The sequence below is a fragment of the Loxodonta africana genome, chromosome 21 (assembly GCF_030014295.1).
Source record: "Loxodonta africana isolate mLoxAfr1 chromosome 21, mLoxAfr1.hap2, whole genome shotgun sequence".
NCBI classification, from domain to species: Eukaryota; Metazoa; Chordata; class Mammalia; order Proboscidea; family Elephantidae; genus Loxodonta; species Loxodonta africana.
This window is the reverse complement of record NC_087362.1, coordinates 67412367-67438753: the sequence shown is the minus strand read 5'-3', so window position 1 is coordinate 67438753 and position 26387 is coordinate 67412367. Positions and strand designations below refer to the sequence as shown.

Genomic DNA, 26387 nt, shown 5'->3' with positions numbered 1-26387 from the left:
CTTCTATTTTGAAACCTGTCAGAGCAATCGGTGGTGATAGCTGGGCACCATCTAGTTGTTCTGGACTCAGTTGTGTAAACGTTCTTGACATGAGGGTTTAGTGATTGATTGTAGGTCAGGTCACTGGCATGGATTGAATTATGTCCCCCCAAACGTGTGTATCAACTTGGTTAGGCCATGATTCCCAGTATTCTGTGGTTACCCTCCATTTTGTGATTGTAATGCTACATTAAAAGGATTAGAGTGAGATTGTAACACTCTTACCAGGTCGCATCCCTGATCCAATGTAAAGGGAGTTTCCCTGGGGTGTGGCCTGCACCACCCTTTATCTCTCAAGAGATAAAAGTAAAGGGAAGCAAGCAGAGAGTTGGGGACCTCATACCACCAAGAGAGCATCACCAGGAGCAGAGTGCATCCTTTGACACGGAGTCCCTGCACCTGAGAAGCTCCTCAACCAGGGGAAGATTGAGGACAAGGACCTTCCTCTAGAGCCAACAGAGAGAGAAAGCATTCCCCCGGAGCTGACACCCTGAATTTGGACTTGTAACCTACTAGGCTGTGAGAAAATAAATTTCTCTTTGTTAAAGCCATCCACTTGTGGTATTTTTGTTAAAGCAGCCCTAGATAACTAAGACAGTCACCTTAGTCAAAGTCCTTGAAATGTAAAAGTTGTTATTGGTCAGGAAGGAGATTAGATCAACTCCAACCTGAAGTCTTTCAAAATGTAAACATGGCCGTCTAGCTAGGATGAGTGAGTTTGAGCCTAGGCATTCTCTCTATGAATTGCCTGAGAGCAGTTAAGTTAGCAAGATTTACATAAGCTAAGGCCCAGATCTCTGTACTCTTTGTATCACAGTCAAAATTTTTACAAGGGACCAAATTGGCTTTGAAGAATGGCAGAGGCAGGCTTCAAACCTAGTTGCAGCTTAATTCAAAATGGAGTTTGAATTTAGGTCTGGGGTTAACCATTTTAATCATGCCATACAGCCCGTTGTAAGATTTGCTTATTCAGCCCTTTTGACATGTCCCTATCCTTCTTTCAGCAATTCTTTACCTCTGGCACAAGATGTCCCAGGTCTCTCTTTTTTTTTTTCTTAAATTGAATATAATTTACAAACAGTACAGTGAACAGGCCTGAAGTGTACAGTTCAAAGAGTTTTCACAAATGTATAAATTCATGCAATTCACACCCCTAACAAGACATAGAAAAATTTAAATGCCCCAGGAACTTCTCCGTGTTGCCCTTTCTCAGGTAACCCGCATGGCTTTCCCACCACACCTGCCCACTAGCAGCCATTGTTCTGATTTCTACCGCCGTAGATTAGTTTTGTCTGTTATATAACTTTATATAAATGCAGTCACATAGTATGTATTGTTTTGTAATTTCTTTTGTAATTTTTGCAGTTTCTTTTGCTGAGCATGCTTTTGTTGGGATTTCGCATGTATCTGTAGATCACTTGTTTATGAATATCCCACAGTTTATCCTTTTAACTCATAGATACTGGGTTGTGCTATGAACATTCTTGTGCAGGTCTGAGATTTCAGCCTACTTGCCAGCTGAGAATTAACCCGCTGCAGTTTCATGGATGGTGACTGAAGACGTGAGCCTCCGAGCTTAGAGACTCGCGGCAGTGTAAGCGTCCTGAGTGTCACGTTTGCATCAGTTTCTCTTGTCCCGAAAGTCTCACAGGGGTGGTGCAGATTGGCCCAGGTGAATGCAGCACGCGCAGGGCTGTATGTCCCAACTGAGGAATCCTGTGCTTGGGGAGCCTTAGTCTTTTATAGTGGGTTGCCAGCAAACCTCTCAGATCCTTGTCCTAGAAGGAGAGATTCAGCAAATAAACCTACTCATTGCTCCAGAGGGAGATAATTATCTTTGTCTTCCAAGGAAGTTTGCTCTACAAACACCCTTGAAGAGATAGACTGAAATGAAAGCTGCGAGTCCCCTGCTTGTAAGATGTACAGAAATGGGAGTGGCCCCATGGAGTCTGCCAACAACAGTATATCTGTGTAGGTCGTCTTTTTCTCTCAGCAAAGTTTGGTAGTTTTCTGGATATGGTCTTACACATCTTTCACTAAATTTATCCCGGAATATTTTTTTTTTCTTTTGGATGCTATTATAAATGCAATTGTAAAAATTCTAAATTCATTTTCTAGTTGTTTATTGCTGGTTTAAAGAAATACAGTTGGTTTTTATATGCTGACCTTATATCTTGCAACCTTGCCAAACTCACTTATTAGTTCTAGTAGTTTTTTTTTTTTTTTCCTAGATTCCTTGTGATTTTCTAGGGAGCCCTGGTGGCGCAGTGGTTAAAGTGTTCGGCTGCTAACAAAAAGGTCAGCGGTTTGAACCCACCAGCTGCTATGTGGGAGAAAGATGGGGCAGTCTGCTTCTATAAAGATTTGCGGCCTGGGAAACCCTACGGGGCAGTTCAGCTCCGTTCTGTAGGGTCACTATGAGTTGAAATTGACTCCACAGCAGTGGATTTAGTTTTTTTGTTGTTTTTGGGTTGTGATTTTCTGCATAACAAAATCATGTCATCTGTGATTAAAGATAGTTTTTTACTTCTTTCTTTCCAATTTTTATGCCTTTTATTTATCTGTCTTATTGCACAGTCTAGAACCTATAGTATAATGTTGAATCTTAGGGGGGAAACATTTAATATTTCACCACTAAGTGGGATGTTAGTTGTAGATTTTTCATAGATGCCATTTATTAGGTTGAGGAAGTTCCCTCTTATTCCTAGTTTTGCATTCTTATCTTTCTCTTGACTCTAATGGGAATGCCCCGAACAGCTCGCTGCTCCATCTGGTGTTGCTGTTGTTTTGAGAGGAATACCTCTTTAATATTGTGGCTGCTGGTGGAGTTGGCCCTTGACGCACGGCAACCCCATGCACAGTGGAATGAAATGTCGCTCAGTCCTGCATCATCCCCGTGATCAGTTGCAAATTGGACAGTTGTGATCCATGGGGTTTTCATTGGCTGATTTTCAAAAGTAGATTGTAAGGTCCTTCTTCCTAGTCTGTCTTAGTCTGGAAGCTCTGCTGAAACCTGTTCAGCATTACAGCAAGACACAAGCCTCCACCGACAGATGGGTGATAGCTGCATATGAGGTGTATTGGGGAGGAATCCACCCGGGGTCTCTTGCGTGGAAGGCGAGAACCACCGCTGCCTCACTTTTTAATATTAGGCTTCTTCAGATGATAAAAGTTGTACTTCCAGTGTTCGTGGACTAAGAACATTCATCCTTAAAAATCTACTCTGAATTCAGCCAAACTTGAGGTGAATGTATTTTGATTAATCAAAACAGCAATTTACATTTGAAAAATAGTTCTTCATACATTTGCTTTGACAGCCTTTTACAGTAGTTCAGACAACAACGGATTCTGTTTAATTTTTTTCTGAAATATTGTTATTATAACAATACAGCCTTGAAGGGAAATTTAAAAATTCACCTGTAATCCCACTGCTTATCTGCTGGAGGAGGGTGCTGAGAAGTGGAAGCAGGGAACCCCCATCCTGGTCTCCAGCAGCCCAGTGACCGCCATTTTGATCCCCTTCTTTCAGGGAGACGACTTCGAGGGAAGGCATTCTACAACGTGGGTGAGAAAGTATACTGCCAGGAGGACTTTCTGGTGAGTCAGAGGTGTGCCCCTGGCTTGTGCCACGAGGGGGGCCCGAGGTGCGGGTCCTTCCTTCCGATTCACGTGGATACCTGAGGGCAGAAGGCAGATGCTGGCTGGGAAATCAGTGGCCCTTTGTCATCTGACATCCTGGATCTTCTGTCCCCTTTCAGTACTCCGGGTTCCAGCAAACGGCTGACAAATGTAGTGTGTGCGGACACCTCATCATGGAGATGGTGAGAACCTACCCCCAGCCTCCTGGAGCCACTACCCCTCTGACCTGGGTGGAGTCTGAGGACCCCATCCTTTCACCTGTTCCAGACCTGCCAGGGGCTCAGCCCAGAGCCTCTTCCACCTGCATTGACCCTTCAGTGCCTCCCACCCTCAGATCCTCCAGGCCCTTGGGAAGTCCTACCACCCAGGCTGCTTCCGGTGCTCTGTGTGTAACGAGTGCCTGGACGGGGTGCCCTTCACCGTGGATGTGGAGAACAACATCTACTGTGTCAGAGACTATCACACGTGAGTAGCTGGCACTGTGGAGCAGGTGGGACCCTTGCTGACTCCTCTCCTCCTCTTGAAGCATTTTTCTGGCCAGCCTGCCTGCCCATACCCTTCCGTTCTTCGTAGTTTCTAGGAAGCACAAATGGAGGCACTTCTGGTCTTCCCCTGTGATACCTCTGTGGTTGGGGCAGGGCACGCATCTCTGCCTTCAGCTCTCTCTCAGCTGGTTCAGCCACCAGCCATTTCTTTCTTCTCCTTTCTCTTTTTCTTGCATGCTCCCCATCTCGCAGTGGTAGGGACTCTACTAGCTGCCCTCCCAGCATCCATCCCTCTGCTCCCAGGGCCAGGCAAGGCTTCTTCCACCTGGGTTGAGGGCTTGGGGCCTCTGCAGAGCTTTTCTCCTGCCTGTTACCCATGTGGGCAGCCAAGCCATTCTCACTTGTTGTGGCTCCAGGGTTGTCAGAGTTCTTGTCCTGTGCATGGGGTTGGTGATGGGGCATAGCCCTCTGGTGCTCAGGTTGGAGCCAGGCTTTGCAGGGGTCTCATTAGGGGGCAGGAAACTCACAGGAAGCAGGAGAGAGAGGGCAGAGAAGCCGAAGCCATTCTGGAAAAGATGATGGGGTGGAGGTGAGTTGTGAAGCCAGATCGAAGGCCAGTGCTGAGAAGGCATGGCAGAAGCTGCTCTGACCTCAAGGGAAAGAGGGCTTGATGCTTGGGCCGTTTCATGGGACTACTGTGGGTGGACATGCCCTTGTGCCCTTGTCCTCTGGTCACTCAGCTGGTGACTTCTGGTTTCCTTTATTCCTCCAGGGTTTTTGCACCAAAATGTGCTTCCTGTGCCCGTCCTATCCTCCCTGCACAGGTAGGAACCACTCACCTGGAGATGGGCAGGTGCCTGGTCCAGCATGGTATCTGCCCAGTCCTGCCCAGGTCTGCCCCAGGTCTGGAGCCAGTGGGAGGGATGAGGAATGCTCCTGCCCCATTTTCCTCAGGGCTGAGGACTGAGTGTTGTCCCCTGGCAGGTGTTAGAGGGAAATGGTGGCCCCCACTGCTTGGCTGCCCACTGCCGCTCTCAGCTCCATTCTCCATTGACGTAGAGGCTGCTCCCCAGGTCTGGCTGGCTCTGCAGGCTGAGGATTGTGGGGGAGACAAAAGGAGGCGGATTGTGCAGGAGAGAGCCCTGGGTGGTGCGGCTCTCGCAGGCACTGGGTCATCCTGTGTGCCAGCTTCATCCCAGGCTGGTATGCCTGGGGAAGCAGGACCAGCAGTGGTCTTTCCTGACTCCAAAGAAGTGAAAATAACATGTACACACATGCTCACCCACATTCACACCAGCGACGGCTCTCCGTGACACCTGTGCGTGCTGTTGGCTGCAGCTATGGGAGGGTGCCCAAGGAACGTGCACGTCCATTCACGGGGACCCACTGATGTCTTTTCCAGCCCCCACAGAACCACCGTGTCAGTGCTCATACAGGCATGGGTGCACATCCACTGAGACACCAGCAGGTTGGGTAGGTATGTTCCTACGCAGAGCTTCCTCAGCCTTGACAAACCCTATCTCTCCAGGGCTGCGAGACAACCATCCGGGTGGTGTCTATGGACAGAGACTACCACGTGGAATGTTATCACTGTGAGGTGAGCCTGGGTCCTCCTGGAAGTCTGGTGGCTGGAGGACTGCCTCCCACACTGGTCTCCTTCTCCCTAGGAGTTCTGTGGGCCCATCTCCTCTTTTATGGCTTCTACCCCATTCTACTTGTCTTTCCCCTGCCGTCAGCCTCTTCTTTCTCCCTGTTTTTTATTCAGTCACATATTCACTGAGTGTTTACAGCGTGTGGGTGCTGGGGATGTAATGGAGAATAAGATAGTCCCTACTGGCATGGAAGAGATGAATACTCAGGAAATACCCACACGCTGTGATTGGTCCTATTAAGGAAGCCTTGGAAAATCAGGGCAGACTTTCTGAAGGAGGTGATACCCAAGCTAAGAGTTGAAGGATGAATAAGAGTTAGCCATTGAGAGAGGGAGAAGGGCATTCCCAGGCAGTGAAAGCAGAATGTGCTTAGGTGCCAAGGTAAGTGTGTGGTTCAGGGTCGCAGGAGCTGGTGACAAAAGGCCACATGAGCTATGGAGTGTGGACTTATCCTGAGGGTAATGGAGAATAATAAGACAGGGATGATCAGATTGGATTTGGGCTTTAGAAAGGGCAGTCACTGCCAATGCAGAGAATAAATCAGAGGTACAAGACATAGGGTTTGGGGGCTCCCTGAAGACATGATGTGGTAAGAGCTCTGTGTTCTGGCCGGGGCTGATAGGCTGAGTCAGGCTGTGATCCTGGGCTCAGGGAAGTGGATTGATTTAAGCGCTGGTTAGGCAGTAGAAGGGAGTGGATTTGCTGAGTAAAAGGATATGGGTTTTGAGGGTTGGGAGGCATCTTTCAGGAATCCAGGAGAGAGGCAGGGAGAGAGGAGGAAGGGGATTAAGATGCTCTCATTTTCAGTAGCTGGAGACATCTGAGTAGAGATGTCCAGTAGGCAGATGTTCTGGAGCCCAAAGAATCTGGACTACTGGTATAGGAGTTTAGGAGTCATTGACATATAGCTTTCTTCTCTCTGATACCCTGCCCTGTGAATTCTGGTCGCCTTGACTTCTCAACTCAGGGAGACCACTGGGCTCCGGGTTCCTCCAACGGTAAAGTTTCTTGCAGCCTGGAAACTCTCTAGGCAGTAAGTTAGGGTGATCGTTGGGCGCACCTCATTTGTTCCCTCTCTCTTGGTGATCACTAACCTTGTCTGCTGTCCGCTGTCTGAACATCATTGTTTTGTGTGCGTATTTTCCTCTGACTTTTAGTTGTTGAAGGTGGGTGGGCTAATCCAGTCCTGTAGTCCAATCAGGGCCAGAAGCAGGAGTCCCACCATGACACATAGATGGCAGCTGAAGCCAGGGGATTAAGGAGATCTTCCAGGGAGACTTGTAGAGGAAGAGGCAGGGACTCAGGGTAGCCCTTGGAGCACCAGTATTTAAGGAATGTCTAGAGGCAAAGCAACTGCAAAGGGAGGCTGAGAAGGAGTGAATAAGAAGTAGGAAGAAAACCAGGAGGGGCTCTTCTGATTACAGAGCCCCAGGGAAGAGCAGGAGGGTGCATCCCTGAGGAATCTTCAATAGGAATCATGGATCTATGGGGAAGGAGGCAAGGGGCCCGATGGGAAATCCTGTTGGGCTGAGGAGAAGGCTCAGGAGCAGGCATGGTCTGCAGGGGGCTATGGTTCCCCTTGGACAGGGCAAGTGGATGGGAGACTCGGTAACAGGGCATCAGTAACCCTTAGCTTGCTCTCAGGGTATCGTGTTGTCCTAGGGACTGCAGCTTCCCCTTGCAATTGCTGAGCGTGAGCCTTGGTGAAATGGTGATGTTGAGAGTTAAAGAGCATGGCCTCAGGTGCTAGCAGTTGGTCCACAGAGGGAGACAGACTCCTTGAGGGAATCCCATCCTGGACAGACTTCGCCTGAGCCTTTCTGAGCCACAACCGTGGGGGCTGTGAGACCAGGTGCTCTGGCCCCCTGGGAGGCTAGTGAATGGGAACTGGGGTCTCCAGGCCTCCTCTGCCCTCCCTTCTGTGGTGTGCAGCGGTTAATAGCAGGGCTCAGTCAGTGACCTGTGGATGGACATGAGGCCACGATGCCATGTGGCAGCCCAGCTCTGTTACCTGTGATGAGTGGGGTGGGGCTGGTCCTCAGGATCTTTGGGTAACAAGTGTTAAAGCTGCAAGCAGGCTTCAGCCACAGAGGCAGCGAGTGTGACCAGAGAGCCACCTAGGGGCAGCGCGGGAACAAAGGAAGGAAGGAAAGTTGTCCAGCTGGTCTTGCCAGGTGCACGGGGATTCTGATGACATGTCCTCTGTGGCTGCCCTTCACACTTTCTGTGAGTTATTTACAAAGGTCAGATAAGGATAAAATCACTTGTCAAACAGAGAAAATTAACTATCAAAAAATACTGCAAAGGTAAAATGATAAGATAAGGGACACAAAGTAGGATCCTCCTCGTATATGTGATGTCTGCTTCCAGTCTACCCAATTTCTTGAGGCCTCTCTGCTCAGGAATTTGCCCCACACTTGCCAAGTTCACCACATCCCTTCTGGCAGAATCCGTCAGACAGTTCTCAGTTGTCACCTTCCTGACCACTCAGCTTTCCCACAAGCTGACCTGTTCCTCCGTGACATACTTTCTTCACTTTGCCCTTACAACCACCCATTTTTGGTTTTCTTTGCTTTCATTTTCCCCAAAAGGCTCCTTTGCTCAGTTTTTCCCCTTCTTTCCATCTCTTAATGTCTGACGAACGCTCCAAGGCTCGGCACTTTGTCATTTTCTCTTTTTCAGTTACCTTCCCTCCCTGGGAAATGTAGTAATCTTTTGTCCTTGAAGCTTTCGGTGTGCTGACGTCCACATGTGCCTGGGGCCCTCTGTCCAGACTGCAGATTTGTATTCAGCTACCTCCTCTCTCAGTGTCTCCACTTGGACGTCTAAGAAGCATCTCAAATCCCGTGGGTCCTCCCCCTCAAAGAGTAACAGCCCGAGTCTTCCCCCATGACTTCTTATGTGCCCTGATGTGCCCTCCCCTTACGCTGGATTCCTGCTTGTTCTTCCTCAGGACTGTGGGCTGCAGCTGAGTGGCGAGGATGGACACCGCTGCTATCCGCTCGAGGGCCACCTGCTGTGTCGCCGCTGCCACCTGCGGCGCCTCCAGCCTGGCCCACTTCCATCGCCTGCTGTGCATGTCACGGAGCTCTGAGCAGGGGCCTGGAGCCCCACCTGGGCTGTGTCTGGGAGTGGGGTGCAGTGGTGTCACTGGGGGGCCACAAGGAGGGGGTACAGACCACACCAGGTGACGCTGTCAGAGGTGGTGACACTGCATGGTCCAGAGATACATCCAAGACCAAACTATGCGGGATATGAGCTGCTCCAGAAAGCCCATGCTGCTTCAGTCGTGTTTTGGCACTACTCTGCTGGGACGATTCACTGGCCGGAAGCATCACTCCTGCTGCTGGGCAGGGTGCCCGGAGCCCACCAGTCAGCCCACCTGCCACCTAGGATGCTAACGCAGCAGGAGATTGTGCATGGGTGGGCCACGGGTACACCTGGCTTCTTTTCCAGCCATATGGCTAACTCCCTTGACACCCCTACAAGTGGCTTTCCTGCAGGGATTATGTGGCCCCTGCCCCTTCTCCATGGTCTGCAACGGGAGGTGGTCCATGGGGGTGTGTGACACCATGAGTTACTGCACTGGGTGACACCAACCTTAGTGATGCCACTGGGGGTAGGGGGCAGGTTGGGTGGCTGCAGGCTAGCCTTGGAGTGTTGTCAGGGTGGGCTGGGCTGCCATGCGTGGTTCCATCCCACCACATCCCCTAGTCCCCACCGAGCTCCCATCCGTAGGGGCCGGCCCCCCGCAGCATCTGCTACTTGTATTTATTCACCGTCTGTGCCTCCTCAGGCTGCTGCCTTCCACTCCACCCCATCACTGGCTTTCCCTTCTGGGACCCCCTGTGCCCCAAGGCCTCGGGTACAGGTGCCTGGACTGGCCTCTCAGAGGCGCTGGGGTACAGCAGGCTGCCTTGGGCCTGGAACCAATGTCCCTGGTTCAGAAGAGGCCGAGACCCCTCCAAGAAGGCTCCGCAGGGCAGGGTGTGGCCTGGAAGGCGGAAGTTGGCAGAGGGCACGTGTGTTTGTGTGTCTTCTAAATGCCTTGCCTGCTGGTGGGTGGGAAGGGTGCTTTTTTTGGGGGTGGAGCCACAGGAGAGGGTGGGAAGTGGGGTCTGCAAAGGCTGTGCCCTGCCTGTGGCCATTGTGGTCACTGTGAGGTTTGGCCCGGGGACTCTTAATGGTTATTTTCAGCCACACATCCTGCTCTATTTTCCCCATCCCTGGCTCCTGGCTTGAAAAATGCTTCCCTCCTCCTCCCTCCATCCTTCACCAGAAAAGAACCTCCTGGTTCAGGATTCCAGCCACAGGTCTCGGTGAAGAGCGGTCATGAGGGGGGCGCCCTGCCCAGGTTTCAGGGAAAACACCTGTTTGTGCACACTGTATCTGACTCCATAACAAAAGGATATGATTTGACTTAAATTAAGTTTTGCCTTTGAGAATATTTTCATTTTCTTTAAAAGAATATAGTTTTCTTCTAAGAGCCTAGGCCAAGGTTGTTATTTCTTTAAAAAAAAAAAAAATTACAGGAAACTCACCAGTGTCCGATGTGTATATCACGTGGCTAGTTTTCAGGTGGTGAAAACATTTGTCGTTGAAGTATTTTTGTATAAATTCCTCTAAAATCTCAAAATGTGTGTCTGCCTTTCAGACTTCAGAGAGTAGTGTGGGGCTTTGTTTGTGTGACCCGATGAAATACAGATTGGGGAAATGTGGATTAGTTTCTCTGTAAAACATGTCAGCTTTGGGAGGCTTGGACTTTTCATTGGTGAGTTGGGTTTGCATTTGTGGGTGGCTCCTGCAGCGAGAGGCCCGTTCATAAACCATCACAGTGGTGTTCACGGAATCTTTTGACTTGAGTTCATTTGTTCTGTGAGAGCCTGAACCGCTTCGTCTGGGCTGCCACTCTTGGCCTGCCTTCTACCCTCCATTAGAACCTGTACCAGTTGCTATTGAATCGACGTCTAATCATGGTGACCCTGAGTGCGTCAGAGTGGAACTGTCTTCACAGGGTTTTCAGTGGCTGGTTTTTCAGACGTGGGCTGCCCGTCCTTTCTTACGAGGCCTCTCTGGGTGGACTGGAAACTCTAGCCTTTCAGTTAGCAGCTAAGTGTTTTAACCATTTGGACCACCCAGGAACTCCCCCTCTATTAAAAATGGGTTCTAACTGCTTGTAGGATCATCCAGTCAGGGGAGTGAGGCCCTGGGAATAAGAGCAGTTCCCCAGGCCTGTCTAATGGGATGTACAGGAGGGGACAGCAGGAGAGGTGGCAGCCAGTGGGGTCTAGCTGGGCTGAGGGCTGAAGCTGGGTGGCCCACTGGTGGGCTGGGAAGTCTGGTTGTAGTTCATCAGGTACTGAAAACAGTGGTACTGTAATAACCACTGAGAATTACGTGTTTCATTAGAAGCAGCCTCCAACAGGAATGGGTGGCGGCTTCTTGGAGAAAATGATTCCGATGGGGTCAGAAAGTGCACTCCAGGAATGGGAGACTCAGTTTCTGGCTTTCTCTTTACTGCCTTGCTTCCTAACCAATTAATACAAAGCTTTTTTTCTGATTCTCCTCTCTTTGGCTTCCTATCTCATGCCTACCTTAACTTGGGCTTCTTTTCATTGCAAACTCGGCCCTTCTTTTTCTTTTCCTCTGGGTCTGCTGTGGAGCAGGCCCCTGACCTTCCATCCGTGGGGATCACGATTGCTCTCCACACCTGCCCCATCTTGATGCGTACCATGATCCTCCCACCCAGCTGGACTGAGTCATCACAGCATGGAGCCCCTCTTTGGGCCCGTGTGGCATAATTCCGTCAAAGGTCAGAGCCAAGGGAGTGCATGACCCTTTGGGACAATGACCTCACCTTCTGTCTCTGGGCTTTGGAGCTCCACGCTACTTTCTTGCCGAGACTGGTGACTGCTACTATCTCTCCTACCACAGAGCCTTTGCACATGCAGTTCCCATGGCCTGGGGCCACTCCCTGCCCAGTATTTAATTGCTGGCCAAATCTGTCAGATCTCAGCTACATGAATGAGTCAGGTACCTCGTTGTTACATCACATTATTACATCAGTTACTACTACATCTCAGACTTCCTGACTCCTGCTCATTTTCCAAAAGCACCATCTTTGAGCCTGTTTTCAGGAATTACGTTGGCCTGATGGTTGTTGAGACTGAGGAAGCAGGTGAGAGCTAGACTCCAAGCCAGGTAAATTGTCCATGACGCTCCAACCCTGGGTGCCAAACCCACCTTCCCCTAGGATATTCACCCTCCTCCAAATGTTAGCCCCTGGTCGCACCTTCAAGTGTGTCTTCTCACCTGGCTTTGGTCACTGTTGTACTTTTATGTATCTGGGTAGATGCTCTCTTGATGTCTATCTCCCCCATAGGTGGTGAGCTTTCCAGGCCATGTCCTGTCTGGGTTGTTCACCCTTGTCTCCACAGTGCCTGCTGTATGACTAGTGGCTATGGTCAGAGCCAGACCCTGCCCTGGCCTTTAGGGTCTCAACTTATTGCCCCCCCCCCTGGCACATTGGTTTACATGTCCAATTCTAGTCCCAGTTGCCAATGGAGGAGCCACAGGTGGAATATAAAGGGCCAGGAACGGGTTTGCGCAAATACTATACATATGCACATGTCCAAGTGTGGGTGTCTGTATTCCATGCAGTATGCATAGATGCGTGCTTTTGTCCAAGGGCTTCAGTTCAGTCCTCATGCCCAGTGGCTTTGAGCCTTGAGTGCTGGGTCTACTGGTGTGTGTGTGTGTGTGTGTGTGTGTGAGAGAGAGAGAGAGAGAGAGAGAGATTGAGATGGGTGAGAGAGGGAGACGGAGGGAGAACGGGGAAAGGGAAGAGATGGAGTGGGGAGGGACACGAGAAGAACAAGAGATCTGAGACACTGGGACTGAGAGGCATGGAGAGAGGATGAAAGAGACTGAGAAACATTGTGTGAGAGAGGTTGAATGAGAGAGATTGTTAGGGAGAGATGGCAAGAGGGAGAGATTTTGAGAGAGACATTGAGAGAGATTGAGAGGAAACTGAGGCTGAAAGAAAGATTGAGAGACAGAGTGAGCAAGAGGGATAAAGGGGGAGAGAGAATGAGAAATGGAGAGAGTGGTGGGCCACAGTAGAGAGAGATTGAATTCATTGAGTGAGAGTGAGGGAGACTGGTGTCCCTTCCCTGCTCCTTCCTAAGATCGCAGTGCCCCAGAACCAGGTGGTGGGAGAGCATTTGGATAGGTTCTCAGCCTAAGTAGCCCCACAAATAGAGAAAGCCCACCTCCTGTAAGTGACCAAAGGCTATCGTGTGTGTGTGTGTGTGTGTGTGTGTGTGTGTGTGTGTGTGTCTTGGAGGGTCCTGTGCTCATGATCCCAGGGTGGGAGGGGGTGGTGCTGACCTCCCCAACCCTGATTGTTTCCTGGTCAGTGCTTTCCGCCCCTCTTTGGCCATAAAACATAGATGAGAGCTTGCTGAACTTCAGGTAACCTCGAATGACTCATGTGGTCTTGCTCTGGAGGGGGCTGGGAGGCGTAGGAGTCAGGGTAGTGATTCATGGGACCTGGGAGGGCGTGGACACTGGAATCCACAGCAGCAGAAGCCGGGACAGCAGTGTGGGCCAAGGCCTGACTAGTCCAGGTGGCAGTCAGGGCTGAGAGTGGAGTAAAGCTGTGCTCACCACCATCTCCTTCCACCCCCACCGCTATCCCCAACCCTGAGGCTGGCTTCCAGCTCTATGGGCTCGTTGTTACTAGATGCCAAGAAGCGATTCCTTCCTTTGATCAAAAATTGGGTCATGCATTTTAAGTGTCTGGCAGCCACAAACTAGCCAGGCAGTCAGCAAGACTTTAGGTACACACCTGGGAGTTGTGGGGCCTGAGGCAGCTGCAGAGGTAGGAGTAGGCTCTGACCTGTGGGCCTCCAGGACAGTCTTGAGTTTGGATTTGAGGACAGCTCTGGGAGTAGGAGGAGCACCCATGGCGCCAGCGATCTTCCATCCAGCTCAAGAGGACCTGCCCCTGTGGTGTGTGGGTATCAGGTATGCATGCACCCTCAGTGGGTGTGGTGGGACTTGGCTGGGAGAGGGGTATGTATATACACATTTTGGGTGACTGTGGGGGACTGCTTGGACAGGACTGGGTGGGAGAGGGTGTCTGGAAGATGGGAGAGACCATATGGCCTGAGGTAGGGTGGGGAAGCTCTTTCTGACCCACTAATATGAGGAAGTTTATACAGTGATGTCTCCTGGGGTAACAGGACCGGTCCAAGGCAACAGGTACCCATCAAATCTCTGTTATCTGGAGACAGAGACATCAGGAAGTATCTGGAGTCCTGGAGAACCTGGAGAATCCAAGAGAAATGCACCCGATGTAAGAGAGGAGCACCTCTCCTCCATCTTCTTTCTTCCCTGGCCTGAGGGCACTGCTGGGCTGCCCTCCTCAAGCTTGGGTGTGTGTGTCACAGTCAGACCCTTTCTGCTCTGGAGGACAGAGAGGGCTCCCCAAAGTCATCAGGCTGGGAGGCTAGGGGTATCCAGGGGTGGGAAGGGACTGTGGTTCTGATACACCTGGCACCTCAGAGGGAAGTACTCAGCAGTGGTGGTGGTGTTCTTGTCACACAGTCACCTGTTCTGCCCAACCACACATGCCACTCCCATCATCCACCAATGCGTACTCTTGTCCCTTCCCTCCTTCCTATAGCTCTTTCTTCTTTCCTTTTTTTTTTTTTTAAACAAAACATACTTAAAGACTTTATTATACTAGTCTGATTGAAAAAGAGACGAACTCATTGGCTTTTGGGTAGAGCAACAGGGTAGATGATGTTAAGCATTTCCCTAGAGAGGAAAGACTGGGTAAAACAGGCTCGTAAGTTGTAAAGTGAAATTCTGTTTGGCCATATGAAGTGAGGCAGGGTGGGTGGATTATGTAGCAAGCTGCTGCCAGAGAAGCCTTGCTAAGAACGGGCTTCAGGAGGGAAGAGTGGTCAGCTGTGCTAATGCTGCTGAGCAAGGAGGACAAGGTCTCAGGTGGTGGTTTGGGAGAGCTGGAGTTCACTGGTGACCTTAAATAGAGCTGTTTTGGTGCAGTTGTGGGGAGGAAAATAAACCAGAACCTACTGAAGTGAGCAGAGGGAAGGAAGGGGAGACATCCAAAGTAGCTAACACTTGAATTTCTCGGGAAGGGGTACAGCAGCTTCTGAAGGGGCTTTTGGGTTGAGTGTTCTTTTAGGGTGGGTGATGCTGAGCATTTCCGAGGCTCAGTCACTCCAGAACCTGTCTGTAATTACATTCATCACGTGGATAATTCCAGGTTGTCTTCACCAAACCTCACTCTCCATGGGGACAAGGTCCATGACTGCAGTCATCACTGCTCTGCAAAACCCAGAGGTGTATCTACAGAAAATAGCACCTATGGAAAGCACTGAAATTGCGCCCCTGCAGAAACATAATAAACGCCCAGGGGCAGTCTCTAAATTGTGCCCTCCACCCCAATTCCAGCGCTTAGGGGCAATCCCCAAGTTATACACCAGCCTTTTGTTCGGCTGCCTCAGGTGCCTTTCGTATCTGTGGTGCCTCAAATGTCATTCTTCACCTTGTTGGTGCCTCCTTGGACTTTGGCCTGTGGGCAAGTGTCTCCCTCTGCCCCCTCGCTACACCTCTGTGCCCCTGTCCAAACATCTGACACCCATCTTTTAAATAACTTCACCATAGTAAAAAAAAGTATCACCTCAAAAATGCAAGTCAAGCTCGTTAATCTTTTACTGAGCACATTATGGCACTACCTGAAAATTACAACTGCGCCTTCCTTGCTTTCACTAATGAAAATTGGTCTATGATGTGCTTAGTCATTTTTTCCAGTTTCTACTCTCTCTACACTCAGCAGAACAATATCACAGAATCTGCCTTGACCCATGGAGGCTCTCAAATATAAAAGCATTTGTTTTAACTTGCTGAATGATCTCTCACAGCTAGCGATGGAAACTGTGATGGTTAAGGGTTTCTACAGTGGGGAAGACTGGAACATGCTTAAGAGCCACTCTCTCTGTTGCTAAACTATTGTTCGGCTTAAAAAAGACTTCAGGAAATATTTTTGGTTTAAGGTTTAAAGATTATCTCAGGGCAATAGATTCAGGGGTTCATCAACCCTCCATGGCTCCAGAAACTCTGGATTCCATGAAAATTTGAAATTTTTCTGTTCCACTTTCTCTTTTTGATCAGGATTCTGCTATAGAATCTTTGATTAAGATGTTCAGTAATGGCAGCCAGGCACCATCCAGTTCTTCTGGTCTCATGGCAAAGGAGGTAATTGTTCATGGAGGCAATTAGCCACACATTCCATTTCCTCCTCCTATTCCTGACTGTCCTTCTTCCTCTGCTGCTCCAGGTGAATAGAGACCAATTGTACCTTGGGTGGCCACTTGCAAGCTTTTAAGACCCCAGGCACTACACAACAAACTAGGAGGTAGAATAATCCACCCAAAACCCAGTGCCATCGAGTCAATTCTGACTCATAGCGACCCTATAGGACAGCATAGAAAGGGGTAAAATAGAAGCACTAAACATGTTATTAAGCCAATTAATTGGGATGTCCCAGGACAACATGACCCTAAACCTCCAAACCAAGGAATATATGAGGTTGTACATAAGCAGCCTCAGTGACGGTTCTTTTTTTTTTTTTTTTGGAACTATATCACACAACATTTGCCAGTTCAACTTCAAACAGGTGTACAGTTTATTGACTCCTCCACAGCATTTTTACTTCTAATCTACATGTTCTATGTTACATCTAATCTATATTATATGTAAATTATTCTATATTGCATGTTAAAAGATAAAATACAGCATGAGTGTCCTTGGCTGGGTTCTCTAGTAAAGCAAAACTAGTAACATGTATAAATATCTATATATACAGATTTATGTAAAGGAAATGGCTCATGCAGTTGTAGAGGCTGGAACGTCCCAAATCCGTGAGTCAGGCTGGAGGTTTCTCCTGATTTCATGTAGCCACAGGGGCTGATGAGCCCAAAATCAGCAGGTCAGACAGCAGGGCTTTTGTTCACAGGCTGCAAAGATCTACAAATCCCAAGATCAGTAGGCAAGATGGTAGGTGAGCTGCTAGCTCAAGTCCCAAGAACCGGAGGTCAGAGGAACGGGAGCCAGCTGCAGGATAAGGCCCAGAGCCTTGCCAGAGAGTCCAATTATGTATGATGCAGACCACACCCCCAAGGAAAGTCCCTTTCAACTGATTGGCTGCTCACAGCAGATCTTACCATGGAGGTGATCATATCACACAACTGCCAACTGTATCATGACTGTTAAACCACTGAGAATCATGGCCCAGCCCAGCTGACACACAACCTTAATGATCACATTTACTTTATACTGATAACTTCCAATTCAAATTCAGGACTATGGCATTTTATTTAACCCCTTCTCTCTTACCTTTTCTATGTGTTTATTGAGTGTTTTGGTTCACAAGTACACAGAGGAAGAGGGCATTCAAATTTTCCATCATTACTCATTCACTTTATCCTACATTACACTAATAATAGTCTCAGAAAAAACACTAATACTATCACCATCAATAGGATTACTGAACTAGTTGAAAATTTCTTTTTGCATTTGTTTTCATTTTCTTCTCATTTAAAAATTATTGTACTTTATTGTCAGAGCAAATAGCTATTATATACTAGACTCTCCCTTTTAGCCCTAAATTAGTCTTAGTTCTAAAATAATTACATATTTGGTGCTCACCACCAGTCCTTATTTTAATGTCTCTCTAGCTATTTTGGCTCCGTGAAGCTCCTTCTCTAGTAGATTCCTCAGGCAAGGCCAAAGAGAACAATATTGCATCAATTTTTTCATGCTGATAGTTTGTGCTTTTTACCTGAAAGTCAGTTTTGCTGGATGTAAAATCTTTGGCCCAGGTTTTTTTTTCCTCACGTACCTCAGATATAGTGCTCATTTTCTTTTGACATAAAGCATTGCTGTTTAAGTCTGATGATAATTTAATTTTCTTTCTAAGCTTTTTTTTTTTTTGCTTACATACTTCCAATTTCCTTTTTTTCTTTTTCTGTAAAGTCTAGTGATCTTATCAGAATATGTCTTAATGTTGGTCTGAGTTAATAGTCTCAGCAGGTACATGATATGATTTTTCAATATCTTCTTACTTTAAATACTTATTTTAGGAGAGTTTTCTAGAATTGTTTCAGTATTTGTTTTCTTCCCTTGTTTTGGTTTTCGTCTTTAAGGACTCTGATCGTATGCTGGCTCTTTCTTGTTTTTTTGGAATGTCTTAATCCCGTCTTCCTTTTTGAAGGATAGTTCTTATGGATGTAGTATTTTTGTGGGATGTAATCTTTTTCTTTCAACGCTTTAAATACATATTCACTCTCTTCTGATCTCCATGCTTTTTGATGAGAAGGTGGCCATGACTCTTACTGAGAATCCCTTGTATATGATAATTCATTTTTCTCTTATTTCTCTTGTCTTTGTCTTTTAACAGGTTGATTCTGATGTGCCTAGGTATGGATCTCCTTGAGTTTACCCTAGCTGGATGTTACTGAACTTCTTGAATGTATAAAGTTTTCCATCAAATTGGGAACACTTTCAGCCATATTTCCTCAAATATTCTTTCTTCCCCCTTTTCTTTGTCCTCTGGGACTTGCATTATGCATATGTTGGTATACTTGATGGTGCCCCCATAGGTCTCAGAGGTTCTGTTAATTTTTTTGTTTGGACATTATGATTTTTCACTGTGACAAAATAATGTAAATCTTAACCATTCTAACCTTTTTAAAAGGTACAATTCAGTGGCATCAAGTATATTCACAACGTTGTGCGGCTATAACCCTCACCTTGGTCCAGAACTTTTTCATCACACTAAAAGGAAATTCCATACCCATTAAGCAGTCACTTCATGTTTCCCCCTCTCTCCAGTCCTTGGCAACCACTAATCTCTTTTCTGTCTCTATGGATTTATCTATTCTGGATTGAAAAAAAAAAAAAAAACTTCATGTAAATGGAAACATACAACATGTGATCTTTGTGTCTGGCTTTTTTTATGTAGCATAGTTTTTTTTGAGATTCATCTATGCTGTGGCATGTATCAGTACTTCCTTCTTTTTAAGGGCTAAATAACGTTCCATTTATGTATATACTGAAATTTTAAAAATACATTCATCTGTTAATGGACATTTGGGTTATTTCTATCTTTTCACTATCACTATTATGAGTAGTGCTGCTATGAACATTCATGTTTAAGTTTTTGGATTTTGGATATAAGTTCTTTTTGGAAAAATTTCTATTCAAGTCCTTTGCCTATTAAAATTTTTTTGTTTTTGTTTTTACTATACAGTTGTAGGAGTTCTTTATCTATTTTGGATATTAGACCCTTATCAGGTATATGATTTCCAAATATTTTCTCCCATTTTGTGGGTTGTCTTTTTTTTTTTTTTATTAACTTTTACTGAGCTTCAAGTGAACGTTTACAAATCGTCAGTCTGTCACATATAAGTTTATATACATCTTACTCCTTACTCCCACTTGCTCTCCCCCTAATGAGTCAGCCCTTCCAGTCTCTCCTTTCGTGACAATTTTGCCAGCTTCAAACTCTCTCTATCCTCCCATCCCCGCTCCAGACAGGAGATGCCAACACAGTCTCAAGTGTCCACCTGATATAATTAGCTCACTCTTCATCAGCATCTCTCTCCTACCCTCTGTCCAGTCCCTTTCATGTCTGATGAGTTGTCTTCGGGGATGGTTCCTGTCCTGTGCCAATAGAAGGTTTGGGGACCATGACCGCCGGGATTCCTCTAGTAACAGTCAGACCATTAAGTATGGTCTTTTTATGAGAATTTGGGGTCTGCATCTGTGGGTTGTCTTTTCACCCTTCTTTTTTTTCTCTTTTCACCCACTTGGTAGAGTCCTTTGATGGACAATTTATTTTGATGAAGTTCAATTTATTTTTTCTTTTGTTACCCTTTGCTTTTGGCGTCATATTTAAGAAATCGTTGCCAAATCCAAAGTTATGAAATATGAATTAACTCCATTTTCAGTTAATTGTTGTATATAGTATTAGATAATGATCCAACATCATTATTTTGGGTAACCGGTTTTCTCAGCACCATTTTTGACGAGACTGTTCTTCCTCCACTGAATGGTCTTGGTACCCTTGTTGAAAATCAATTACTCATATATGCGATGGTTTATTTCTGGCCTTTCAATTCTATTGGATTGTCTACATGTCTATACTTCCTTCATTTTGTGATCTGATGTGAGCAGCCAATCAGTTGAAAGAGGAGTTTCCTTGGGGGTGTTGCCTGCATCCAATGTATATGGATGTTCTGGCAAAGCTCGCGCGCTCTCAATATTGCATCAGACTATCATTCTCTGACCTCTGGCTCTTGGGACATGAGCTTGTTGTTACCTGCAGATTTTGCGATTAGCCAGCTCCTACAGCCCTGTGAGACAGCAGCCTGCCATCTGACCTGCTGATTTTGGGTTCATCAGCCCCTGCGGCCACATGCGTCAGGAGAAGCCTCCAGCGTGACACCTGACCCACAGATTTGGGACTTGCTAGCCATTTTCTTTTTTATTGAAAGTTTACAGAACAAACTAGTTTCTCATCAAACCATGCACATATTGTTGTATGACACTGGTTAACAACCCCACAACATGTCAACACTCTCCCTTCTCAACCCTGGATTCCCTACTACCAGCTTTCCTGTTCCCTCCTACTTTCCAGTCCCCTCCCCAGGGCTGATGTGCTCCTTTAGTCTTGTTTTGTTCCATGGGCCTGTTCAATCTTTGGCTGAAGGGTGAACCTCAGGAGTGGCCTTGTTACTGAGCTGAAAGGGTGTCCAGGGTCCACACTCTCAGTGTTTCTCCAGTCTCTATCAGGCCAGCAAGTCTGGTCTTTATTTCTGAGTTAGAATTTTATTCTACATTTTTCTCCAGCTCTGTCTGGGACCCTCTATTGTGATCCCTGTCAGAGCAGTTGGTGGTAGCTGGGCACCATCTCATCGTACTGGACTCAGTCTGGTGGAGGCCGTGGTAGACTTGGCCCATTAGTCCTTTGGACTAATCTTTCCCTTGTGTTTTTAGTTTTCTTCACTCTTCCTTGCTCCTGAAGGAGTGAGACCAGTGGAGTATCCTAGAGGGCCACTCACAGGCTTTTAAGACCCCAGACACTACTCACCAAAGTAGAATGTAGAACATTTTCTTTATAAACTCTGTTATGCCAATTGAGCTAGATGTTCCCTGAGACCATGGTTCCAACAGCCCTCAGCCCAAGCAATTCGGTCCCTCGGGGAGTTTGGGTGTACCTATGGAGCTACCACGGCCCTGCCTTGTATAGGCTGTGCTGGCTTCCCCAGTATTGTGTACTGTCTTACCCTTCACCAAAGTTACTGCTTATCTATTGTCTATTGTTTTTCCATCCCTACCCCTCCCCACCCTTGTAAACATCAAAGATTGTTTCTTTTTGTATGTAAACCTTTTCATGAGTTTTCACAGTAGTGGTCTCATACAATATTTGTCCTTTTGCGATTGACTTATTTCACTCCACGTAATGTCCTCCAGATAGATCCATGTTATGTGATGCTTCACACTGTTGTTTTTTAGCATTGCGTGGCATTTTTTTTTTTTTTTAATACTCCATAGTGTGTATGTACCACAGTTTATTTATCCATTTCTGTTTATCTGGAAATGTCCTAATTTCACCATCATATTTGAAAGTTTTGCAGGCTATATTATCCTTGGTTGGCAATTTTTTTCTTTCAAGGTTTTGTATATGTCATCGCATTGCCTTCTTGCCTGCATGGTTTCTGCCAAATAATCAGAGCTTAGTCTTATTGTTTCTCCTCTGTATGTGACTTTTTGTTTTTCTCAAGCTACTCACAGGATTTTTTCTTTGTCTTTGGTTTTAGTGAGTGTGATTATGATATGCCTTGGTGTTTTTCTTTTGGGGTCTATCCAATATGGATAGTTCATTGAGCTTCTTGGATGGTCAGCTTTTCTTAATTCATGATATTAGGGAAGTTTTCTGTAAGCAATTCTTCAATGACCTTCTCTCTGTTTTCCGTTTTCGTTCTGGAGCTCTAATCACTTGCAAATTTTTGCTTTTGATTGTATCCCACATAATTTTCAGGGTTTCTTCATTTTTCTGATTTTTCCTCAGAGTTGTAGCCAAGTATTTGTCTTCAATTTCCCTGATTCTGTCTTCCATCATTTCAAACCTGTTCCTCAGCCCTTCTATGACACTGTCCATTTCTGAAATCTTGTTGTTTATCTTTTGGATTTCTAATTGTTGTTCTTGTATGGTTTCTAGTTGTGAGTTTATTTTGGCATTTCATTCCTGTATTACTTTCCTGAATTGTCCCATTTTTCTGTCTGTATATTCCAGGAATTTGCCTTTTCCATAAATTTGTCTATTTTTTTTCCTCGTTTTTATCTGCTTTTTGCTCAACTCCTGGATTACTCTGAATATTTGAGATTTGAACTCCCTGTCAGGTAGTTCTAGTGCCTTTTCTTCTACTGGAAAGTCATCTGGTGTTTTATTTTGGATGCCTACTGGAATCATCCTGTCCTGTTTTTTTTATATGTTTTGATTTTGTCTGCTGTCTTTGGGACATTCAGTAGTTATTGTCTTCATTTCCTGATTGTAGATTTGTTTGTTTTGTCCTGCTTTTTTGTTTTATTGGGTTATGTCTGAGCAGGTGGGCTGTGCGTTTTGTTGTTTGCTCATCTTTAGTCACAATACTTTTCACCTCCTTGTCCAATGGGCATGGCCAGTCATTCAGCTATGGTGCGGCAGGACAGGTCTAGCTGAAGGGGAAGGGCTGGGTTGGGCTGTTTGTGGCATGTACTAGGGCTGCCAGCATGGGCCAGGAATCAGTGCTGGGCATGTTCCAGTAGGCCGTGCCTGTGCTGCTCAGGGATGTGATGTTCAGTGCATGGTGCAAGTAGGCAGGAAGGGGGGGAGGTTGTGATGTGTGGAGCTAATAGGGGTATGGGAAAGAGGAGAGAGAGGAGAAACAGGAGCTAAAAACAAACAAGCAAAAGAAAGAAAGGGAAAAAAAAGAATGCTAAGGGACCTTGCCATTGAAATGAAGAGAAAAGAAACCGAGAAATGGGGAAAAGCAAAAAGGAAAGAAAAAGGTGGTGGGGGGGAACATAAAGAAAAAAAATAACTAGATAAAAATTTGGAAAAGAACAAAAGAAAAGCTCCCAGGAGTCCTAGAGTCCCACAGGTGGGGCTGTTAAGACCGGGGAAGTGGCTCCCAGGCTGAATAGTATAGCCTGGCTAGAGGGGATATAGATGTCACACAGCACCAGGTATTCAGGAGACAGGACAAGGAGATAAGTGTAGAGAAATGAGGAAAGACAGAAAGGGAAAAAGATAAAAGAAAAAAAAAAAAAGAAATGCCCCCAGGGATCCCACACACATGGCTGCACAGATTAGGGGAGTGGCTCCTAAGCTGTGTAGTGCAGCCTGGCTACAAGGTGCTCCCAAGCTGCGAAAAGAAAAAGAAAACAAAACAGAACAAAGCAAAACAAGGCAAAAAAAAAAAAAAAAAGCCTCAGGGACCCCACCAGCATGGTGTTGCGGGCTGGGGGAGTGGTTCCCCAGTCAAGCGTGGCTTCACAGCCTTTCAAGAAGAAGCAAAGATGGCATACGGAGCCAGGTGTTCCAGAGAAAGGAGGGAGGGGTGGTAGGAGGCACAGAAGAAACCAAAAGAGACCAACACCAGCTCAGGGGCCTGGCCAATGTGGGCAGAGCGAATCCAAGCAGCCTGAGGCCAAAGCAGTTGCTTCTTGGCCAAGAGACTGCTGCTAGCGGGAAGAAGAGGAGGCAGGGCATAGGGGGAAGGGGAAGAGGAGTTAGGAAAGCTTATGTGGGTGGTTACCGGTGCCCTGCTTCCTCCTGGGAACTTCCTGAAGCCGATTTCCCATGCTCCCTGTCCACCGATCCCCGATGTGGTTGGGGCCAATCCAAGCGGCAGGGAAGCTACACTTCCTAGTTGGCTGAGCAACCACAGCCAGCCAGCAAGTTCGGAGATAGAGCAGTGGGGAGAGAATGGGGAGTGGGAAAGCGTGTATCGCTGGTTACCGGGTGCTCTGTCTTCTGCTGGGAGTTCCACGAAGCTGGTTTCCCCTGCTCCCTGTCTGCTGATCTCCGACTGGAGTCCAAGATGGCAGATCCATGCTGTGTTAGAGATGGGTCCTCGCAGGTCTCTCTCCTCGCTCTCTGTCCTCTGTTTCTTATTCCATTTGGTGCTTGGCTGAGTTCTTTATCTCTTCATTTGACATTTCAGGTTCCAGGAATGATATTTATCTCTGTTTTACTCAGTTTTTTGGGTCTTTGCTGTAGAGGGACGGTGTGGTGCTTCTGTCTATGGCACCACGTTGGTTGGAAGTCACGAGCCATTTTCTTGAAATAAATCTGTTGTTGTTACTACGTGCGATGGAGTTGGTTCTGACTCATAGTGACCCCATGCACAACAGAAACACTGCCCAGTTCTGCACCATCCTCAAAATCATGGCTATGTTTGAGACCATTGTTGCAGCCACTGTGTCAATCCATCTAGCTTGAGGTCTTCCCCTCTTTTTTGCTGATACTCTACTTTACCAAGCATGATGTCCTTCTTCACGGACTGGTCTCTACTAGTAAAATGTCCAAAGTAAGCAAGATGAAGTCTCACTGTCCTTCTAAGGAGCATTCTGGCTGTACTTCTTCCAAGATAGATTTGTTCTTTCTTCTGGTAGTCCATGATATATTCAGTATTCTTTGCCAACACCATAATTCAAAGGCATCAATTCTTCTTTGGTCTTCCTCATTCATTGTCCAGTTTTTGCATGCATATTTTCATCTAGGCAATTGAAAATACCATAGTCAGGCACAGCTTAGTCCTCAAGGTGACATCTTTGTGACATTTATGTGTATATACACTTCACTGGTTTTGCCTCTCTAGAGAACCCAGTCTAAGACACAGGGTAATGTGGTCCTCATAGAATGAGTTAGGAAACATTCCTTTCTCTTCAATTTTTTGGGACTATTTTGAGGAGAATTGGTGTTAATTCATTAAATGTTTGATGGAATTCACTAGTGAAGCCATTTGGTCCTGGGTTTTTCTTTGTTGGGAAGTTCTTGATTACTGATTTAATATCTTCACTTGTTACGGATCTTTTCAGATTTTCTACTTATTGAGTCAGTTTAGGTAGTTCCTGTGTTTCTATAATTTTTCAATTTCATCTGGGTTATCTAATTTATTGACTTATAATTGTTCATAGTGTTAGCTTAAAATCCCTTTTATTTTTGGAAAATCGATAGTAATGTCTTCATTCTCATTTCTCCTTTTAGTAATTTGAGTCTTCTGTCTTTTTTCTTGGTCTATCTAGCTAAAGGTATGTCAATTTTGTTGATCTTCTCATAGAACTAACATTTGGTTTAACTTTTTTCTCTATTTTTCTATTCTCTAAGTTTACCTTTGCTCTAATTTTTATTACTTCTTTTTCTGGATTTAGGCTTAGTTTGTTGTTATTTTCTGAGTCCCTTAAAATGCACAGTTAGGCTCTTGGTTTGAGATCTTTATTCTTTTTTAATACAGGCATTTACAGAGAATAAACTTCCCCCTTAATACTTCTTTTACTGCATCTTATAGTTTTTGGTGTGTTGTGTTTTTGTTTTCATTTGTATTTTCCAATTTTCCTTGTGACTTTTATTTGGTCATTAGTGTTTAAGAGTGTGTTGTTTAATTTTCACATATTTGTGGATTTTCTAGTTTTCCTTCTGTTATTGATTCCTAGTTTCATTCCATTGTGTTTAGAAAAGATACTTTGTATGACTTCAATCTTTAAAAAGATATTAAGACTTGTTTTGTGGCCTAAGATATAGTCTATCCTAGTTAATGTTCCACGTGCCGTCTAGAATAATGTGTATTCTGCTGTTGTTAGGTGCAGTGTTCTGTGTATGTCTTTAAGTCTAGTTGGTTTATAGTGTTCAAATCCTCTATTTCCTTATTGATCTTCTGTTCTATCCATTATTGAAAATGAGATACTGAAGTCTCTAACCCTTATTGTAGAATTGTCTATTCTTCAATTCTGTCAAATTTTGCTTCAGATATTTTGGGACTCTGTTGTTAGGTGTTTATGTGCTTGGAGTTGTTACATCTTCTTGATATAGTAAACCTTTTAATCAATATATAAAGTGTTTGTCCCTTTCAACATTTTTTGATGTAAAGTCTATTTTATCTGACAATAAGATAGCCACCCGAGCTGTCTTTTGGTTACTACTTATATAGAATATCTCTTTCTCTCCTTTTACTTCTGACCTTTTTGTGTGTTTGGACCTAAAGTGAGTCTCTTGTAGACAGCATATAGGTGGAAGTCTGAATGGGATGAAGGATATTGACTGTCCCAGAATACATCCCATCACCCTGAATCTCAAATCTGTGATGTGCTGTTATCCAGAGACATGCCTCTGGAAAAATCAATCTTCAGTAAAGGGTTTCCCAACTTTTATATATTAGGCCTTCCCTTCCCTTCTGAAACATTTGAAAAAATGACTTCCACGGTAATATTG

At 45.9% G+C, this 26387-nt stretch overlaps 1 protein-coding gene across 1 annotated transcript in view; it reads left to right on the top strand.

The window, feature by feature from the left end:
• Positions 1-10451, top strand: part of WTIP (WT1 interacting protein) — a 31460-nt gene extending 21009 nt beyond the window's left edge. Inside the window, exons 3-8 of the mRNA XM_010596156.2 lie at positions 3569-3636; positions 3798-3860; positions 4013-4143; positions 4936-4987; positions 5692-5760; positions 8769-10451. Of these exons, the coding sequence (XP_010594458.2) occupies positions 3569-3636; positions 3798-3860; positions 4013-4143; positions 4936-4987; positions 5692-5760; positions 8769-8909 (524 nt within the window). The 3' untranslated portion in view covers positions 8910-10451. The remainder of the gene's footprint in view (positions 1-3568; positions 3637-3797; positions 3861-4012; positions 4144-4935; positions 4988-5691; positions 5761-8768) is intronic.
• The last annotated feature ends 15936 nt before the right edge of the window (positions 10452-26387 follow it).